Raw genomic sequence first — 19,831 nt, 5'->3', positions numbered from 1 at the left:
ACTTCCTAGATTTCCCAGCTGTTTCACATATGCCAACCTGTTCCACGCGTGTACAATTTCACTCGCTCCCCACCATCTGACCGCGGCGCTTTACAACCTGAACGCCCGGAGCAGGTTACACGTGTGCAGAATCTGAAGTAAATGAGGGAGAACAATAGGTTTTCCCATTAGCGGCACATTTGAAGTTCGAAGTTTAAAATGAGTCGGCATAAAATAAAATAAAAATTATCTAAATGCGAAAGAAAAAAATTAAATACCTCAGGGAAGTCCGTTTTAATTATCAGACTGAAGGTTTTTTTTACTTCTACTCGCCAAGCACAAAGCAGCACCCAAGTAATAAGAATGTGTAGAATGTGAACTAACGTTTACCTCTCTCATTTCTTACACTGTACATGGAAACAGCATAACTGATAATTTCCATACAAAATACGGACTCAAGAACTCAGTTGCCTGCATGCGCCTGATCAAAAAATTTGCATCGCACAGGTCAAAAATAACCATGGAAAAATGGTTCAAATACGATTATGGTCCTGTGACCGCTTTAATATTCTAGAAAAACAATGACATCAAGGTCAAGTAAACTCCAAATTCCAAGTTCAGCTATTTTTCGTTATAACCTTCTCTTCTTGTCTTGTGCTGGATAAACGGTCGCAATCTTAGCTCTAACTGGAATATTGTCGGTATCCAGACCTGGTGTTTGACTACGAGTATCAAACTCGATTTTTACTTCAGGTCGAAATATAAGACAGTGCGTGGAACCACCATAGTGGAACATTCCGAGCTGGTCGCCCTTCTTGACTTTGTCCCCCTCTTTAACAGTGATTTCGTTTGAAGAGACTTCTGACATACCGATTGCTACGAAACACATCAATCCAATATCAGGATTATCAGCCATTATGTAGATTATCCCTCGCGCAGCTACCTGGGCCAGGTATCCTTGAGACATGTCGGGTGATGCGGGGTCGTCCTGAATGTTATAGGTCTGCGAGTAATAAGAACCATCAACAAGTTCTGTTTTGTAGATTGTACCCGACACTGGGCTGTGCCATCGGTGATAGCTGGTGGCGCTAAGGTACCCTTGGTAGACGGTTCCACCATGAAATTTCTTGGCCAGGTCACTCTTGTTCAGCATAAAATGCAAAGAGTACCGTTGTCTCTTAATCCAAAAGAAGTCCCTCTTTTTGACGCATGTAGCTATCTTGTAAGGCGCCGACTCACAAGCGTTTGCAACAATGTAATCATCGTCTGAAAATTCTACTGGACGAACTCCAGGACGAAACTCTCTGGTGAAAAAATCATCCCATGACTTGAAACCATAATGAGGGGCATCTGGATTGCATTTAAACTCCTCAACAAAGTTTGGCATTGCTTCCATTGCATCCTCACCAAACCAACCATGTCGAGGATGGTCAGTTAAGACATAGCGAGACCCTGGAGTTGACAGGAACTCTCCCCAATAATTGAGAATGTTCTTGAACAACCTGTTGACTTTGTCGTTCAGGAAGGCAGCAAATCCAGCGGTGGTAGCCATCGGCCAGTTCAAGATAGCGTTGATTGGAAGGCCAACCAATGCAGTTTTGTTAAAGATTGGAGCTGTTGTCATGATGTGGTCGATTATTATTATCATCAATTGCCAGGACGGAATTTTTGTTCCTTCTGAAGAGTTTGGGAGTTGATACTGTTGCCAGAACATTTGATGAAAGAACATGTTAATCTTGTGGTCGGTGAGAATAGCATTCTTCAAATCTTCGACCGGTTTATGGAGACGGAGGTGTTTATCTGTAGTTTTAGTATCTGTAGATCGAAGTGCACACAGGGCTGTTTCGTCATCTTCAGCTTGTGGGTGAAGAGCCAAAAGCATTTCTAACTTATCTTTGTATTTACATTGACACTCGTGGATCACGTTGGCCAACCATTCGTCAGTAACGTTCCAGTCGGAAGGAAGCCATTGACCAAGACGAAAAGGCCTACTGCTTAAGACTGACTGTGTTGCGTGGAAAAAGAAAAACCAGCGTAGAAGACTTAGACTTAACATCATCAGCGTGGGTACCCGTTATCAAGTGTGTCTACTTTCTTAGAAAATAATTATGAATATTAGCACATTTGCGTATTGATGAGTTGAGAGTTATGCTTGCCGAATTCCCTCAGGGTGTTTTTTTTCGATTATGAGACAACGCTTGATGAAACTGTTATCCAGCTGATAACCATGATAATGAGGCTCATATTTAGACTAGGTGGGGGCGTTTGTTTCTCAGTTTGCTCCAATATAAATGCGTTCCGTACTTAACCAATCCCCAGAAAACCTATGTATTCGTAAAATATTACAGCGTTCGTATATGCAAACTTTCATCTTTCTATAAAAACATTGTAAAATTATTACCTAGTAGAGGGCCAAAAGTTCATTAGTTCTTCACTTCACTTAACTACACTTCACCTCGCTTCACTTCACTTCACTTCACTTCGTCCTTTTCTACGCTGACTGCAATATCGGAAACATAAGTACTGTTTTGAATAAAGACCTAATAAAAAAAATTTGTAGACCTGGACCTATGTTAATAAGCTGTGCATTCATCTTGTGAAGACCGAATGCGTTCTTTTCAGCACTCAACAACGAATCGCTTCGTCTACCCTTTCAGATGGGCCATTTTTAGCTTATTCCTCCGGGACAAGCCGGTCCAGTCAAGTAGAGGCATTCATAAATCAAAAAGTCAGTAATCAATTTGTGGCCATTTTTAAACCCTTGAAAAATGTAAAAAAGAATACTATAATAATGATAGTTTATTATGTATAAGGCCCAAAATAGCATTTAAATATATGATCTAATGCGCACTAACAACAAAAAAAGGGAAAGAAAGCAAACTAACAAATAAAAAACAATTAAAATAAATAAGAAATAAATAATTAATTAAAATTAAAATATACTCAAGAGCGCTGTTTCAGTGCTATGCTGCTTTCTATATGCTTACTGGAGTACAGGATACAAGTCATTGTCTTCCAAGTTTTCATGTAACTGGTCAAATACAGCTCTTTCTGTTACTTTGGAAACAAATTGGAGATTACTCACTGGCCTTAAGTTCTTATAGTCCATACTCAGTCCAGCCTTCTTAAGTAAAGGTTTGACAAGTGCATCCTTCCATTCACTGGGAAAATAACCTTCTTTTAATGGTAAATGAACCATAGCAGTGGTCACTGGCACTGAGCAACTCGTCAAGGCAGTTCACAGGTAATGATGTAGAGAACGGGTCTAACTTACAGACTTCTTCGCAGATTTCGTGATGATCGCACGAACGTCTGATTCAGTTAGACACCTAAAGGAACAGAGAGTCTTACCCTTATCCACCATGAGGTAAGGAGGCACCAAAGCTATATCTGATGCATTGATTTTCCTTGAGGTTATTTGGCCATGAATATTATCAATCTTCCTAACAAAGAAATTAGCAACATCATTCGCCAGCAACATATTATCAAGATGATCAGGAAAACAAGCAGCCAAACTTTCTTTGATACCTAGGAGCCTATTTGCAGACTTTGAAAAGTTTTCCCTAGTCAGAGCCATTCTCCTCCATAAATTACATATAGTATTCTTGGCTAGCTTTTTTTAGGAGATAAGTCACATACTTTCGTTTTGCTTTAAATTCTTTCAAGTCCTCCGTTGGCCTTGTTCTTCTCCATTTTCTCTCTGCTTCACGCCGCAACCTTCTTGCGCAATCTATTTCATCATTGTATCAAGGCACGTTAGGTCGAGCAACTTTAGTTTTAGTTTTAAGGGGTGTATGACGTTCCAATACCGTTGATAGAATAGTATTGTAATCCATGCTATATTCTTAAGATTATTCTTGACTAGTACAAGGTTTTTGTCCACTGAGAATTAAAATTACTCAATTTCCTGATGAATTCCGTTGTGTGTGTTTTATCTCCATCTCTTGTTAGCCTTTACATTGACAATATATTTCATCCATGAAGTCATTTTTATGTTTTAATGAATGGTTTTAAGCCTTTTTTTGCAAAAAGGTCCACTGCACTTTCTATGAGGGTGGCTTATAAAAACGTTCTATCTTGGTTTATACATAGTGCTACCTTTGATGGGTGCTCGGTGTGAAAGCAGATTATCATGAAACTAATCGGCCGTCAAAGCATTTTATTGCAAGGCTTTCAAATTGGCTGAGTCCATTGTATTTGTGTCATTATTTGTTTGGCTTGTCTAATTAAAGCTCTCCACGGTTAGGGCGTCCCGCCCCGTCGATCAAAAGGCCATGGGTAATATAGCTCGAAGAACATGCAAAATCTGTAAGTTTATTATTTTTATTATTCAACACGGATACCGCTCTTGAGCTTTAGCAGTTGGCTCTATAACGAGTATCGACATCGTAACGTTTGAGTTCATGGCTCAAATTCCTACTATAGTTCATTTAACTTCTAAAACATCTTTGGTTCTAGTTAGCTGCCCAAATAGGCCAATTTACGACACAGGCGCCTGCTTGGCTGAGAATGTGATCTCTCTATCCATTATTTTTCCATTATTTTTTTCGTAATGTCACGTCAAATGGCAATTTCTAAGGTTTCTTTATTAAACAAGCACATCAATTTACCATACTAAATTTAGTCAATCTGAAAAAGTTTTGAAAAAATAGACCTTAAACCTTTACAAATATACAAAGAAATATTCGCTGAGACATTAGTATATTTCCCTGGTATTCCTATGCTTGAGCCTCATGTTTTCGTCAGTTTGCAACGGATATCTAAGAAACTAAAACTTGGCAGTCTCACTAAAATTCAGCATGATAATTCGATCCATGAAATCATATTTGTGTTTCAATGAAAGTTTTTTTAAAAAATGATTTTTTTTTGGAAAAAAGGTCCACATCATCTCCTATGAGTGTTGCTTATAGGACGAAAGTCTCTATTAGGAGGTGGCTGTTACTGTTATCGGCTAAAATTTTAGCTCTTTTACGGCTATCGGTTAACTTTTTTCAGTTACGATCAACAAAAAAGTTAAAAATTATTTTCTAATGTTCCAAGGAGTTAAATGTTAATAAACCTGTATTTTTGTCTCTTCAAAGCAAAATAAAGGCCTTAGGATCATCTGGGGAAAAAATAAAGCTATTCTTTTGAAAATTTTTAGCATTTGATAGATCATACTTTTTATAAAAGTATTCCATTTCTAATATTGTTTTACGCATAGAAATGTCAATAGTCAATTTAAAAATAATCTTTATGAAAAAACAAAAGCAGACACGCGAACGCCCAACTTAAGGCAGCTGGCGGGGGGGGGGGGGGGGGACATTCATTTATAACAGAAATGGCCGCTTTCACACTAGAGACGGATTATTCGCGGCGAAAGATGGGTCACCCGTTTGAAAATTCGCGTCAGATAGGTAATACGTCTTAATTTGAAAATGGAATGGTTTTAATTTGAACAATCCGCCTGACTTTATCCGTCAATTTTGACGGACAGTCAGATACGCCACCGAAGTGCCTTGACCGAGATTGCATGGGAAGAAGCCGTACAGAGACTAGGCATGGCAATGTCTACCGTAGCGTCAGAGAAAAACAGGGAATTTCTGTTTATCGATCGGCAACGTGTTTTACAAGCAGTGAAATCTCTGGGTGTTGTTTCACTAGTATTTCGAGGGCACGACCTCCTGAAAATCGCAAAATTTTAATCCCCAGCAAGAAGCCAGATTTTCCCTATGGAAAAAAATTAGTTCCATGGGAGAGCGGCGGAAATGGAGTCTAGGTCTAGGTCAAAACTAAAAGGCGCTTGGCTTAACGTGCGCACGAGTCAAAGTAGCCGGGAAATAAATAACTCAACCATAAGCGATTCTAGGGAACAATTTCTTTTACAGTTAACTCTTTTTTTACCCTATTTACGGCTAACGGTTAAAATTTTTCAATTTTTACGGCTATCGACTAAATTTTTGGCCGTTTTACGCCTATCGGTTAACCCCATTAAGACCCTCTAAGAAACAGTACGTCTCATACTTGACATATTACATGACAACGCTGGGTTTTAACCACAGTTCGAATTAAATAAATATCCCATTGGACTTCCCATGATATATTTTACCTTATATTGCAACTCCCTAGATTTCCCAGTTGTTGCACATGTGCCAGCCTGTTCCAGGCGTGTACAATTTCACTCGCTCCTCACCATCTGACCGCAGCGCTCTACAATCTGAACGCCCGGAGCAGGCTACTCATGTGCTGAATCTGAAGTAAATGAGGGAGAGCAATAGGTTTTCCCATTAGCGGCACATTCGAAGTTCGTCGTTTAAAATGAGTCCGCATAAAATAAAATATAAATTATCTAAATGCAAAAGAAAAAATGAAATACCTCAGGGAAGTCCGTTTTAATTATCACCCTGAAGTTTTTTTTTTTTTACTTCTACTGGCCACAAAACAGTACCTATGTAATAATAACGCGTAGAATGTGAACTAACGTTTACCTCTCTCATTTCTTACACTGAACGTAGAAACATAGCATAACTGATAATTTCTATACAAGATACGGACTCAAGACCTCAGTTGCCTGCATGCGCCTGATCAAAAAATTTGCATCGCACGGGCAAAAAATAATCATGGGAAAATGGTTCAAATACAATAAATTATGGTCCTGTGACCGTTTTAACATTCTACAAAAACAATGACATCAAGTTCAAGTAAACTCCAAATTCCAAGTTCAGCTGTTTTTCTTTATAATCTTTTCTTCTTGTCTTGTGTTGGATAAACGGTCGCAATCTTAGCTCTAACTGGAATATTGTCGGTATCCAGACCTGGTGTTTGACCACGAGTATCAAACTCGATTTTTACCTCAGGTCGAAATATAAGACAGTGCGTGGAACCACCATAGTGGAACATTCCGAGCTGGTCTCCCTCCTTGACTTTGTCCCCCTCTTTAACAGCGATTTCGTTTGAAGAGACTTCTGACATACCGATTGCTACGAAACACATCAATCCAATATCAGGATTATCAGCCATTATGTAGATTATCCCTCGCGCAGCTACCTGGGCCAGGTATCCTTGAGACATGTTGGGTGATCCGGGGTCGTCCTGAATGTTATAGGTCTGCGAGTAATAAGAACCATCAACAAGTTCTGTTTTGTAGATTGTACCCGACACTGGGCTGTGCCATCGGTGATAGCTGGTGGCGCTAAGGTACCCTTGGTAGACGGTTCCACCATGAAATTTCTTGGCCAGGTCACTCTTGTTCAGCATAAAATGCAAAGAGTACCGTTGTCTCTTAATCCAAAAGAAGTCCCTCTTTTTGACGCATGTAGCTATCTGGTAAGGCGCCGACTCACAGGCGTTTGCAACAATATAATCATTGTCTGGAAATTCTACTGGACGAACTCCAGGACGAAACTCTCTGGTGAAAAAATCATCCCATGACTTGAAACCATAATGCGGGGCATCTGGATTGCATTTAAACTCCTCAACAAAGTTTGGCATTGCTTCCATTGCATCCACACCAAACAAGCCATGTCGAGGATGGCCAATCAAGACATAGCGAGACTCTTTTCAAGTGCTTTCTTTTAAAAAAATAGTGCTCCGATGGCTTATTTCACTTCTTTCAAGAGTAGTATGCCGTGTCAACATTGGTGACCTTCGAAGCGAAAACGGCGAGTCGGTGTATCAAGTTTTTGCTGTGGAGCCACAAGTAGGAATACACTCTCTGCTGGCACTTCTTTCTCCGGTTTGGAAGGAACTCTGCGTGGAAAAGACCCTGACCAAAGAAATTCTTAAATCTTCTCGATTTGAACGTTTGAGAAAGGCCGTCAACAATGCACATTTTATAGTCGCCGGTGTAAACGAATGCGAGAGCTCGAGCTCTACTTCACATCTCCTTGAGGAACAGCAATACCGATTATCTGATTCAATGTCTTCAATGGACGACCTTTTTGATCAAACGGCGAAGGATTCAAGTCTTTTTTCTCTGGCTTAAGACGATGTAAGCGTCGATGTGCCTCTAGTGACAAATCACTCTCCAAAAAGCCCGCCAAGCACTGTCGAAATCCCGCCAAAATCTTATTCGCTAGCAGGAGCCCAAGACGCTGGATTACTCCAGATATTCTAGCTTCCACTTCAACATCTTCGTGTTCGCTTGGGCAATCTGTATAATGAACATCCCAGATACAGTATGGTTTCTATATCAGTCATTTTAGCCTCCTTGAAATGTCAATCATAATCCAAAAATTATTATTACAGGTTACCTTTGTATTGTTACTTGTTTTTTAATTAATAGGCCAAATTATAGGGCTACCCTCTCCCTCAGAGCTTACAGGCGGCGCGCCCAAGATTCTGAGGTGAAGGAAGTCTCTCTTTTGAAATGTCGGCCATTTATCCAAATTATTATTGTAGGTTATTTTTGTAGTGTCACTTGTTTTTGAAATAGGCCAAATTAATTATGGGGCTACCCTCTCCCTCAGAGCTTACAGGCGGCGCGCCCAAGATTCTGAGGTGAAGGTAGTCTCTCTTTTAAAATGTCGATCGTTTATCCAAATTATTATTGTAGGTTATTTTTGTATTGTCATTTGTTTCTGAAATAGGCCAAATTATGGGGCTTCCCTCTCCCTCAGAGCTTACAGGCGGCGCGCCCAAGTTTCTGAGGTGATGGTAGTCTTTGTTTTGAAATGTCGGTCATTATCGAAATTATTATTGTAGGTCATCCTTGTACTGACATTTGTTTTGAAATAGGCCAAATTATGGGGCTACCCTCTCCCTCAGAGCTTACAGGCGGCGCGCCCAAGTTTCTGAGGTGATGGTAGTCTCTCTTTTAAAATGTCGGTCATTTATCCAAATTGTTATTGTAGGTTATTTTTGTACAGTCATTTGTTTTTGAAATAGGCCAAATTATAGGGCTACCCTCTCCCTCAGAGCTTACAGGCGGCGCGCCCAAGATTCTGAGGTGAAGGTAGTCTATCTTATAAAATGTCGATCATTTATCCAAATTATTATTGTAGGTTATTTTTGTATTGTCATTTGTTTTGAAATAGACCAAATTGTGGGGCTACCCTCTCCCTCAGAGCTTACAGGCGGCGCGCCCAAGATTCTGAGGTGAAGGTTGTCTCTCTTTTAAACTGTCAGTCGTCAACCATAGTATTATTGAATTTTCATTTTCCAGACTTCATAGTGGTACCTGCTTTATAGTTTTACGTGATTTGTGGCACATATAAGACCAGGCTAACAAATTTATTCTACTTTATGCGTGGTGCGACAATCACCGTGGCTGACTGGCCTCCAAAGTTCCTTTATAATTTGGACGCTTGTCAGGAGTTCCTTCACTGCTTGTAATCCAGAATTGGCGATTCTCAGCAGCTTGGAGCTCTTGCATTGCATTAGTTGTTCCTTGGACGGCGACCTTTTCTTGTCCCGAGTACAATATCGATTCTCGATTCTCGACTCTCGATTACCGTATCTTGCTCGTGCAAGGTTTCGGCAACGGGACCAGTACTAAGACCATTGCAGGAAAACTGTTTGGTAGAAGAAGAGTAAAATGGTGGCTTCGGTGCGTTACCTGTCTGATACTCGGTATATCACTCCCAAACTGCGCAACAGAATGCGCGAAAAACCCCTCCGGTACTTGAAAAAAAAAGGAAAAAAACCTGAGCGATGTAATTTAGTAACTTATTCATGGTGTTCAGCTTCCGGTTTATTCAACTTATTGCCTGTTGTAGGCAAAGTTCACGCGCACATTATCGCACTCTAACTGGGTCGATTGTGAGGAAACTCTTATGTCAGTCATTGACTAAAAATCCCAGCGCGTTAAGCCTTTGTGCGACGGACGTCCCTTAGAAATATAAATTGCCCACACTGATCGCCAATTCTACTTGCAAAGTGTTGCTGATTGAGTTGTGTAATGTATTCTAGAGTGTAAATTTAGTACTAACCTCGCAGACAAGGATGCGATGAGACATTTATTTGCGTAGTTAGGCCTGCTATCCATTGGGCAAGCATCCCTTTTATTTTCTTTCGATAGCCTGTCCATGCACTAACCTTTGGGTACAGAAACTAGCTGCCTCTCGCTGTACCAAAACTTGATAGTTTTGGTGTTCAATATTCTTCAGGGTCACCCAACGGCAATTTTCGGGAAAATATCTGTTCGGAAGACGATTTGAGAACTAGAATTTTCGGAACATTTGTTGTAAAATTTCTTGCTTGCCTGCCTCTCCTAGGATTTTCGAACATCTACAAAATGGTATAATTACCCATTTTAAACGGGTATTTACCCTAAAAAAGGCCACCTAGAATTTTCGGGAGCCTTTTCCTGGCTGAAATTTTCGAAAAGGTAAGTTTTGATCCCTATAACTTTCGGATCACTAGACTTTCAGCTAGGAAATCCGAACAGATGAAAAATTTTTAGGGGAAAAAAATATGCCTATATCTACCGATTAAATACTAAAATACGTTCAACAATGCTATGTTAAGTGGTTTTAAACTATATCCTCGTTGGGTGTCCCTGATTGTTAACGGGTGCTCACAAAACACCGGGACTGCATCGTGCGCCTTTGGCGCTTTGGTACCCTGCGAGCTTTGGTTCATCGCGTTTTGATAGATGGAAATTTTGATATTCCCGCGTAAAAGAAGACCGGTAAAACATGTCTTTCATTGACTACAGTGAAACGCCCGGAAATGAAGGATGTTTTGAAAGAAACATGAAAACTGATAAAAGTAAATATTTGTTTTGAAAAGTGAAATTAATGAGAAATAACCATAAACTAGTTTTGTTTTTTTGTTTTTTAAAAGCGGTTTGTCTGATACCAGATTTGTACAATTACTTTCGATCAAACATGGATCGGGTTTTGTTAATTATGACAGAATGTAATTAAAAAGCATTATGTTGACAGCTACAAGGCACATACTTGCCTTAAGCTGCGAGTATCCCGCCATGTTTTAAACAAAGGGCCTCTGACCAAGCCGGCATTCTAATCCGCCACAAATATGTGAAGCACGCGTCTTTCAAAGTCGCCTAGTACTTAAAATCGGGGCTCTGGCCTGTTATGTTATGCTCGTCGAATGCTCTCCAGGGTGCTTTTTTGATTATGAGACAACGCTTGATGAATTTGTTATCCAGCTGATAACCATAGTGAGACTCATATTTTGGCTAGGTGGGGGCGTTTGTTTCTCGGTTCGCTCCAATATAAATGCGTTCCGCACTTAACCAATCCCTGAAAACCTATGTATTCGTAAAATATTACGGCGTTCGTATATGTAAACTTTCATCCTTCTATAAAAACATTGTAAAATTATTATCTAGTAGAGGGCCACAAATTCATTAGTGCTTCACTTCACTTCACTTTACTACACTTCACTTCACTTCACTTCACTGCAGTTGGGTTGGCTTAGACCCCCACCCGTTCTTCTTCAGCTATTCAACAAATAAATCAAAATGACTTCTACAGTAAGATTTAGCCATACACAGTGGAAAGCTGTAATATGAAAACCGTTGGGCTATGAAAATCTGGTCGCAGAAATAGGGTGGTCTAATTAACGGATTTGTGGTTATATCAAACCATAGAATATGGAATGACCCTTTGCTAGGCTTTGACAGATTGTTTTCGATTTACATCAATGACTTGCCCAACTGTTTACTGCAGTCAAAGATCCTACTTTAAGCGGAAAAATACAGTAAGTACTGTTTTGAATAAAGACCTAATAAAAACAGTTGCAGCCCTGGACCTATGTTAATAAGCTGTGCATTCATCCTGTGAAGACCGAATGCGTTCTTTTCAGCACTCAACAACGAATCGCTTTGGCTACCCTTTCAGATGGGCCATTTTTAGCTTATTCCCCCGGGACAAGCCGGTCCAGTCAAGTAGAGGCATTCATAAATCAAATAGTCAGTAATCAGTTTGTGGCCATTTTAAACCCTTGAAAAATGTAAAAACGAATGCAATATTAACAATAATTTATTATGTATAAGGCGCAAAATAGCATTTAAATATATGATCTAATGCGCACTAACAACAAAAAAAGGGAAAGAAAGCAAACTAACAAATAAAAAATTGAAATAAATAAGAAATTAAAATTAAAATATTATATAAAATTATACGTAAAATTTCCTAAAAAAAGCCCTAAAAATTTGGTATAAATCTCTCTCATATACAATTACAAAGGAAATTATAAGATTCGATTAAAAATGCATTGAAACTAAGTAACTGAAATTATCTTAAAAACATTAATTGATAAGTCATTCATCAACCGTAAATCTATAAATCATATCTATTAATTTTTTAGTTTGGCTGTAAAAGGCTTCAAGCTTGTTTCCATCCTTAATGCACTTAAAAGTTTGTTCCATAAAGTCGGCGCAGCCACTTGGAAAGCCCTTTCGCCTAAGGTCTTTTTAGACTTGAACGTCGGTGGAGCAAGTAACAGTTCATCATTTGACCTAAGGTTGTAGGAGGACTCCTCCTTGACTTCGATTAAACTCTGTATGTAATATGGAACCAGTCCATGTATGTTATAAGTATCACCTTGAATTTAATCCTGACACCTATTGGTAACCAGTGCAACTGACACAGTGTGCAGGTGTGATGTGACAAAACCGCGGCGTATTTGTTATTAACCTTGCAGCCATATTCCGAGGACGCTGTAGCTTATTGATATTATTTTCGATTATTTCTTGGGAGACCGTAGAGTAAACTATTACAGTAGTCTACGTGCCCCATTACCAGTGCATGAACCAAACATCTGGCTGAATCCAACGTTAAGTATTTCCTGATCTTTCTTATATTGTGCAGATAGTAGTAACTTGTACAACATGTTTTTGTAATTTAAGCATCCAACTTCAGATTTCGATCAAACAGAACTCCAAGATTTCGTGCAGTACTAGCAGAAGAAACGCTGATGTCACCAACAGACAATTCTGCGACACTAACCTTTTCAAGTTGTTGCCTACTTCCAATGATCATAAATTCTGTCTTATCATCATTAAGTTTGAGTTTGTCCATCTACAACCATGCTCTAAGCGTTCTGATACAAAGCTCCATTGACTTAATGGCTTCCGATTGATTCACTTCATTATTAGGCTTGAACGATAGATAAAGTAGAGAATCGTCAGCGTATGCATGCGCTTAAGGTAAATGAGGTTTTATTACCTCAAATAACTTACTAGAATACAGTGTGAAAAATAAAGGCCCTAAACAAGAACCTTGTGGTACGCCAAAAAGACAGATTCATCCTCTCCGACCGTTCTCCATTCACGATGACATGTTGTGAGCGATCAGACAAATATGACGTCAGCCACTGCAGTGCTGTGCCTGTGATTCCAAAGGACATCTCAAGTCGGCGAATCATGTACTTAAATCCAAAAGGACTAATAACGTAACCTGCTGTCGATTCATGTTGTGCAAGACATCATTGACAACTCCCATGATGAGCGCTGTTTCAGTGCTATGCGGCTTTCTATATGCTGACCGGAGTACAGGATACAAGTCATTGTCTTCCAAGTTTTTATGTAACTGGTCATATACAGCTCTCTCTGTTACTTTGGAAACAAATTGGAGATTACTCACTGGCCTTAAGTTCTTATAGTCCATACTCAGTCCAGCCTTCTTAAGTAAAGGTTTAACAAGTGCATCCTTCCATTTACTGGGAAAATTGATAAATTAACCAGAGCAGTGATCACTAGCAGCAACTCGTCAAAGCAGTTCACAGGTAATGATGTAGAGAACGGGTCTAACTTACAGACTTCTTCGCGGATTTCGTGATGATCGCACGGACGTCTGCTTCAGTTAGATACCGAAATGTACAAAGAATCTTACCCTCATCCACCATGAGGTCAGAAGGCACCAAAGTTATATCTGATGCATTGATTTTCATTGAGGTTATTTGGCTATCAATATTATCAATCTTCCTAACAAAGAAATGAGCAACATTATTCGCCAGCAACATATTATCAAGATGATCAGGAAAACAAGCAGCTAAACTTTCTTTGATACCCAAGAACCTATTTGAAGACTTGAAAAGTTTTCCCTGATCAGAGCCATTTATTCTCCTCCATAAATTGCATATAGTATTCTCGTCTAGCTTTTTTTAGGAGATAAGTCACATAGTTTCGTTTTGCGTTAAATTCTTTTAAGTCCTCCGTTGGCCTTGTTCTTCTCCATTTTCTCTCTGCTTCACGCCGCAACCTTCTTAAACAATCTATTTCATCATTGTATCAAGGCACGGTAGGTCGAACAACTTTTAATTAGTTTTAGTTTTAAGGGGTGCATGAAGCTCCAATAACTTTGATAGAATAGTATTGTAATCCATTCTATATTCTTAAGACTATTCTAGTACAAGGTTGATTGTCCACTGAGAATTAAAATTACTCAATTTCCTGATGGATTTCGTGTAAGTTCATGTTTTGCCGCAGACGGGGTTAAATAACGTCTGCTAGGAAGGCTACAGATGGCATGGAGACGTTTTCCGTTATGTGTGTTTCATCTCCATCTCTAGTTAGCCTTTGCATTGACGATATATTGGATCCATGAAGTCATATTTATGTTTTGGCAAAAAGGTCCCTGCACTTTCTATGAGGGTGGCTTATAAAAACGTTTTATCTTCGTTTATACATAGTGCTGCCTTTGATTGGTGTAAAATCTGCTTGGTGCGAAAATAGGTTATCATGAAACTAATCGGCCGTCAAAGCATTTTATTGCCAGGCTTTTAAAATGGCTGGGTCCATTGGATTTGTTTTTTTGTATTTTAATGAATTTAAATTTTGTTTGTATTGCACTTTTGTACACACTGACTTATGAATACGTAAGAAAAATACAAAAAAGGAAAAGAAAACTAAACACTCACACACCTACTGACAAAAAAGAAAGAAACACACCCCAGTAGTTTCTTCTCTATTTACATGACAAAATTAATAAAGATTAATAATAAATGAAGTAAACGGCGAAAGGATCGTATGCTGATCAGATTTATATTTGTTCCATTTCATATTTTGGGCCTCCAACATATTGTTTGACTTAGCAATCATTGTCTCGCTTAAGAAAACAGTATTAATTCTGGAAATAAGAACTCTAATGGAGGGAGAATATTTGTTTTGTCTACAAGAGAATAGATATTGTTTTGCCAGTAATAAAATATGATTCACAAATATCTCGTCCTCATATCCAATAATACCAAGCAGTATATCTTAGTCTGAAAGATTTTCAATCCTGACCTTATGATCAACAAGCCATTTTATAACCTCAGACCAGAAATTCTTAGTAAATGACAAGACAGGAAAAGATGTTCGAAGGATTCATAAGATTCACCACATAAGGAGCACGTTGGAGATGGTATAATTAAATACCAATTTTACATACGAAGGTATTTGTCACAAGGCATCTGTTTAGCAATTTATACTGAAATTCGCAAGTTTTTGTATCCAAGGCAACACGATATGGTAAGCGATATTTTTTTTTTCCAATTCAAAGTGTCATTTACAAAATGAGCATTAAACTTTAGTTTAGCACTTGGTGGAGTGACGTTTCTGTTTCGAAGTTCTTTATAAACAATTTTCCAATACGTTTTTTCAAGTAAAACAATTCGACCACCTAAGCGTAACTTAATCTCATCATGCAAATTGAATGGTGCGTCACTTGTAGAGATGCAGGATTTCAACGATTCACGCCATTGAGTTGGTAGAGCGTCTATTAAAGAGACAAACCTAAAGGCATCCAACGGCGAAAGGTGCAAGACCCTCAACTTGCTTTTGATTATAAGTTCATTTTTATTCGAGATTAAATCACCTACTCGAAGGATCCCTTTCTCGGCGAGATTTCGAAAATATACAGACTTGTCACCAATACGAATAAATTTGTTGTTCCATCGGATAACTTTTGACAGGTCTTGTCCATTTAAATCCTGTATATTTAAATTACTTACCGCAGAGCACTTTGCAAAAAATTTTACGCATTCTTCATAAAAGGCTGGTAATTTGATAGGCAATTTCTTTAAATCAAAGTCACAACATAAGACTTATTTACCACCAGCAGGTTTCAGATAATGCAGAAGGATTGTTTTCCATCCACTCGGTTGATCATTTGCCAATTTCTTGCAGCAAAGTATTCTTTGTGTTTCAATGAGGGAATTTAAATGTGGGGCTTTAAGTCCTCCATCCTCGATGTCACTAATAAGTGCAGAGCGTTTAACTTAGGCGTATGGAAAAGCCGTAATCCGGAATCCGGAGCCGGAGCCGGAAACGGAAACGGAACCGGACCGGAACCGGAACCGGAACCCTGACCCGAACATAAGAATTGAACCTTGCAGACTTTTCTGTCTTAAGAGTGTCACTAACAATTATTGCTCGATCAAGACTTTTCATCCCCACATTATATTTATTTATTGTTATTATATTTTTTTGCTGTCGCATTTTTTGCGTACGGCGCAAAATTTTTCTTTGAGAATTTCATATAAGCGTGAGCGTTGCAACTTGGGATCATGATTGACATGAGTACTCCTCCTCCCTTTGCTGCCTTTCCCTCACAATGGATGTAACACGGAGCCCTTTTAAGAAATGAGTAACTTAGGCTCAAGAGAAGGAAATGAATAACACAGCGGTCTTAAGAGGCTGTCCACGAGAAAACCATGCAAAACCATGCAGAAGGTGCTACAGGCTAGATCACAGAATTGGCTTATATTCTGTGAGTAAGTATACTTGGGTGTACTATTTTCAAATATACAAGGCCGAAATTTCCCGAAGTTTAGATGCCTTGATCACCAATAATTTACGACGTGAGTGAAAAATGAGTAGCCGGCGGTCGAACTGAATGATTTAACTTCGACTAGACGTATAAACCAGAAAGATTGAGACTTCTTACTTCTCGTGACCGTGTACTAACCGAAGGGTAGTTGAACGCTTTTCTAGAAGCTAGAAAAATATTGCACTTTTGAAATTATTTCTAAAATTTCTCGCAAACCTTACAATAAATCTAATATGGGTTATGTTAAGAGAATAAGTTGAATTTTTGTTGTACGCTTTCAAAAATCTGGGTATTGTGAAATTATGGACACGTCAGCCTCGGAACTATGACAAACTATGAGCCAACACAATCGTTTTATTAAAAATAGCCAAAAATTATACGGAACAGGATACATAATTGGTCGCTCAAAAACACAACATGGCACTTCATAAACATACCTCTGTGACTGAGAAAGGCTAAAGGGAATAATTTTCCCGCTGTGATCCCAGTAAATCTTCTTTTTTTCGACGAAATGATGTTACTTCGGCTTCGGCGTGTAGCAGGAGAACAGCCATAACCTGTCTCGTGAATATTTTCCCGCTCGTAGAACAATCAAAAGTAACTTTCATTCCCAAAAAGCTATTTCTTTTGCTTGAAGGATGGAAAATATCTTTTTCGAATGTCTTCATACGTCTTATAATGCGATAGAAACTACGTCTTACAAACATGTGTGCATTTGTTTACCACCATCTTCGTTTCGAGCCCGTGAACCAACCGGTCTGCGGTTTTCCCCTATGTAGATTGCTTTGGCGGGAGTTCGGGAAAGCGCGAACGTTCAGTACAGCTGTAAAAACATTTGAATTCATATACAAAGTTGTTAAACCTATGTTGTAGAAGACAGGGTCTTATTCTGGCTTAACATTTTCTTCTATGGCTGCAAGTCTAACTTGCTCGTTTTCGAAACACTCGTCGATACCATGTGGCAATTCGAAGCACTATCGCAACATCAAAGAGTACGTGCCACTCCGTAGCTGCAGGAGAGATATAACCAGTCACCTTCAACGGTTGAAAACATCTCAAGCAAACATCAAAGGTGAATGGCAGCTGATACTTTTGAGAGCTGGGTTATTTGATGAAGATGGTGAGACGCTCACAATCTGTCCCCTGCACAGAGATATTTTTGGTACTATCTGGAATTCAAGTAGACCGGTTGCAAAATGCCATCATCCACTTCATGGCCGAAGCAGGGCTAAGCCTGAAAGAGGGATTTCGTTGGAAATTTCAAAAGAAATTCAAGTTTACTGGGGAGTTCTCGTGCCCATTGGATCAGGTATTTGTGAACTGTGTGGTTTACTCAGTTTCCCTCTTTCTTCTTTCTTTCTTTCTCTCTTTTTTTTCCAATACTTACTCATTCTGTTCTTTAAATTCTAGGTATATGCATCAGGTGCAGAAAATTACATTTAGAAGAAAGAGGGAAAAGAGAAACACAAATACTTCAGGTGAGTATATATTAACCTCAAAAGTGGTTCCGTTGGTCACACAATGTTTTTGGTTATTTGGAAATTTAGCAGCAAAGTCTGAATTATGAGGAAACAACTAAAGTCGCTGTGGTTACTACAGCAGTTCGATCTCATGGTGTCTTAGACTTACTTTTTACAAGAAAATCAGGCAGTTACAGCCGAGGAAAGTATTGCATTATTACATTATTTATATCGCTCAGAGTTCTGCCTAAGGTCCCTCTCATCAATCCACTCATTCTTTCATTTCTTCAATTCTTCACTCGCCCACTTTATCGCTGAATCACATATATATTTTTTTCATTCATTCATTCTCCTGTATGTGCGTTCGTCCGTTCGTTCGTTAGTTCATTCCTTAATTCCTTTCCTTCGTTTGAACTTCATTCAATAAGTCCCTATTTGTAATATTTTACATTTACCAGGTGACATCCGAACACACAGGCGATGTTGAGAATCCTCCTTATGGCGATCTTAAAAACCATGTGGTAAGTTTCCGGCTTTCAAGCACGCTTCCCCTACTATCCGTTGAACGGTATTTGGATATTGCTCATCCTTTTATAAAAACTAAATTACGGTTTAAAATTCTCCACGCACATTTACAGTCATCTACCATGGATAATATTTTCCTTATTTCAATGAATTTTCGAATACCTCTCTTGAAATCATTTATTTTCCCCCCTTTTTTCCCTTCTATTCTTTTTCTTCTATTTTCAAATGGAGTTTATTTCGAAGTTCCTCTAGCAGTAATGTAAATGACTGAATGAAAATAAACATTAACTCTTATTATCATTTAATTACGTCTTCAGGAACAGGCGGCTCCTTTGGATTCAAACCCTACCACTGAATTAGGCGACTTCATAAACGTTAGAGAAAATCGTCTTGTGGATGAGTGTCCGGTATGTTTATTTTTACTCATGCATTGATTTAACACTTAACATAAACGACAGATTAGTTTACAGATATTAATAATCTGCATTGCTCTTTATTTTTCTAGGCTCAATGTAATGAACATGAAGTGAGCATTGGTAGTCCTCTAGATGAGTCATTGCCAGAAGAAATTTCATACGAATGATGTTCTACTCCATGGGTGAAATCGGGACTGAAAGCGGTGAATGAGTTTATCCGCTCAGCTCCTTGTGCTTGTGGTAGGATAGATCCAGTGGTTCGTCAGTTGAGTATACCTTGGAAGGAAGCTGCACCAAGCACACAGAGATATTACAGACAGAAGGGGAAAGAGATCATTGAAGTGGCTCTGGATTGCCTTGCTCCAGGGCAAGCCATAGAATTTCTTTCAGAGTTGATGAAACATATGGAGAAAAAAGAGAAGCAAAATAGTGTAGATACTGATGTTAGCGAAATATCGCGCCTGATTAAATTGTACGAAGAGGCCAACAGTTGGTTTACTAAAAGGCAAATCCTGTCAGTATTTGTAAACGATTACTCTAAAGCACAACTTCAGCTGCTTATTCCTGGAGTAAGCATTTGGGCGATAGATGAGGCAAGAAGGCATGCCGCTAAGGTGGGGGTGGGTAAACCAGTGCCACAGATGGAAGGCATTACACGCGCAAGACTGGATCCAAGCAAAGTAGACCATTTTCTAGATTTTATCAGCAGACCAAATTTCGTGCAAGATGTTGCGTACGGAACAAAAACGCT

At 39.0% G+C, this 19,831-nt stretch overlaps 2 protein-coding genes and 1 long non-coding RNA gene across 3 annotated transcripts; 1 reads left to right on the top strand and 2 right to left on the bottom strand.

The window, feature by feature from the left end:
* Positions 1-229: 229 nt before the first annotated feature.
* On the bottom strand, positions 230-2,035 carry LOC140932906 (uncharacterized). Its single transcript, XM_073382401.1, has one exon. The coding sequence runs from the start codon at positions 2,033-2,035 to the stop codon at positions 611-613; it is 1,425 nt and encodes a 474-aa protein (XP_073238502.1). The 3' UTR covers positions 230-610.
* Positions 2,036-6,693: 4,658 nt separating this feature from the next.
* On the bottom strand, positions 6,694-16,300 carry LOC140932905 (uncharacterized). The gene is made up of 4 exons (XM_073382400.1): positions 16,220-16,300; positions 15,862-15,927; positions 14,796-14,834; positions 6,694-7,512 (listed from the first exon to the last, which is right to left on the bottom strand). The coding sequence occupies exons 1-4, from the start codon at positions 16,298-16,300 to the stop codon at positions 6,694-6,696; spliced, it is 1,005 nt and encodes a 334-aa protein (XP_073238501.1).
* A 1,784-nt stretch (positions 16,301-18,084) lies between these two features.
* LOC140933205 (uncharacterized) lies at positions 18,085-19,072 on the top strand. The gene is made up of 3 exons (XR_012165031.1): positions 18,085-18,157; positions 18,598-18,660; positions 18,982-19,072. It is a non-coding gene; the product is annotated as an uncharacterized lncRNA (long non-coding RNA).
* Positions 19,073-19,831: the final 759 nt, after the last annotated feature.

This window comes from Porites lutea, chromosome 4, assembly GCF_958299795.1.
Source record: "Porites lutea chromosome 4, jaPorLute2.1, whole genome shotgun sequence".
In the NCBI taxonomy this organism is placed as follows: Eukaryota; Metazoa; Cnidaria; class Anthozoa; order Scleractinia; family Poritidae; genus Porites; species Porites lutea.
This window is presented reverse-complemented; position numbering and strand designations above follow the sequence as displayed.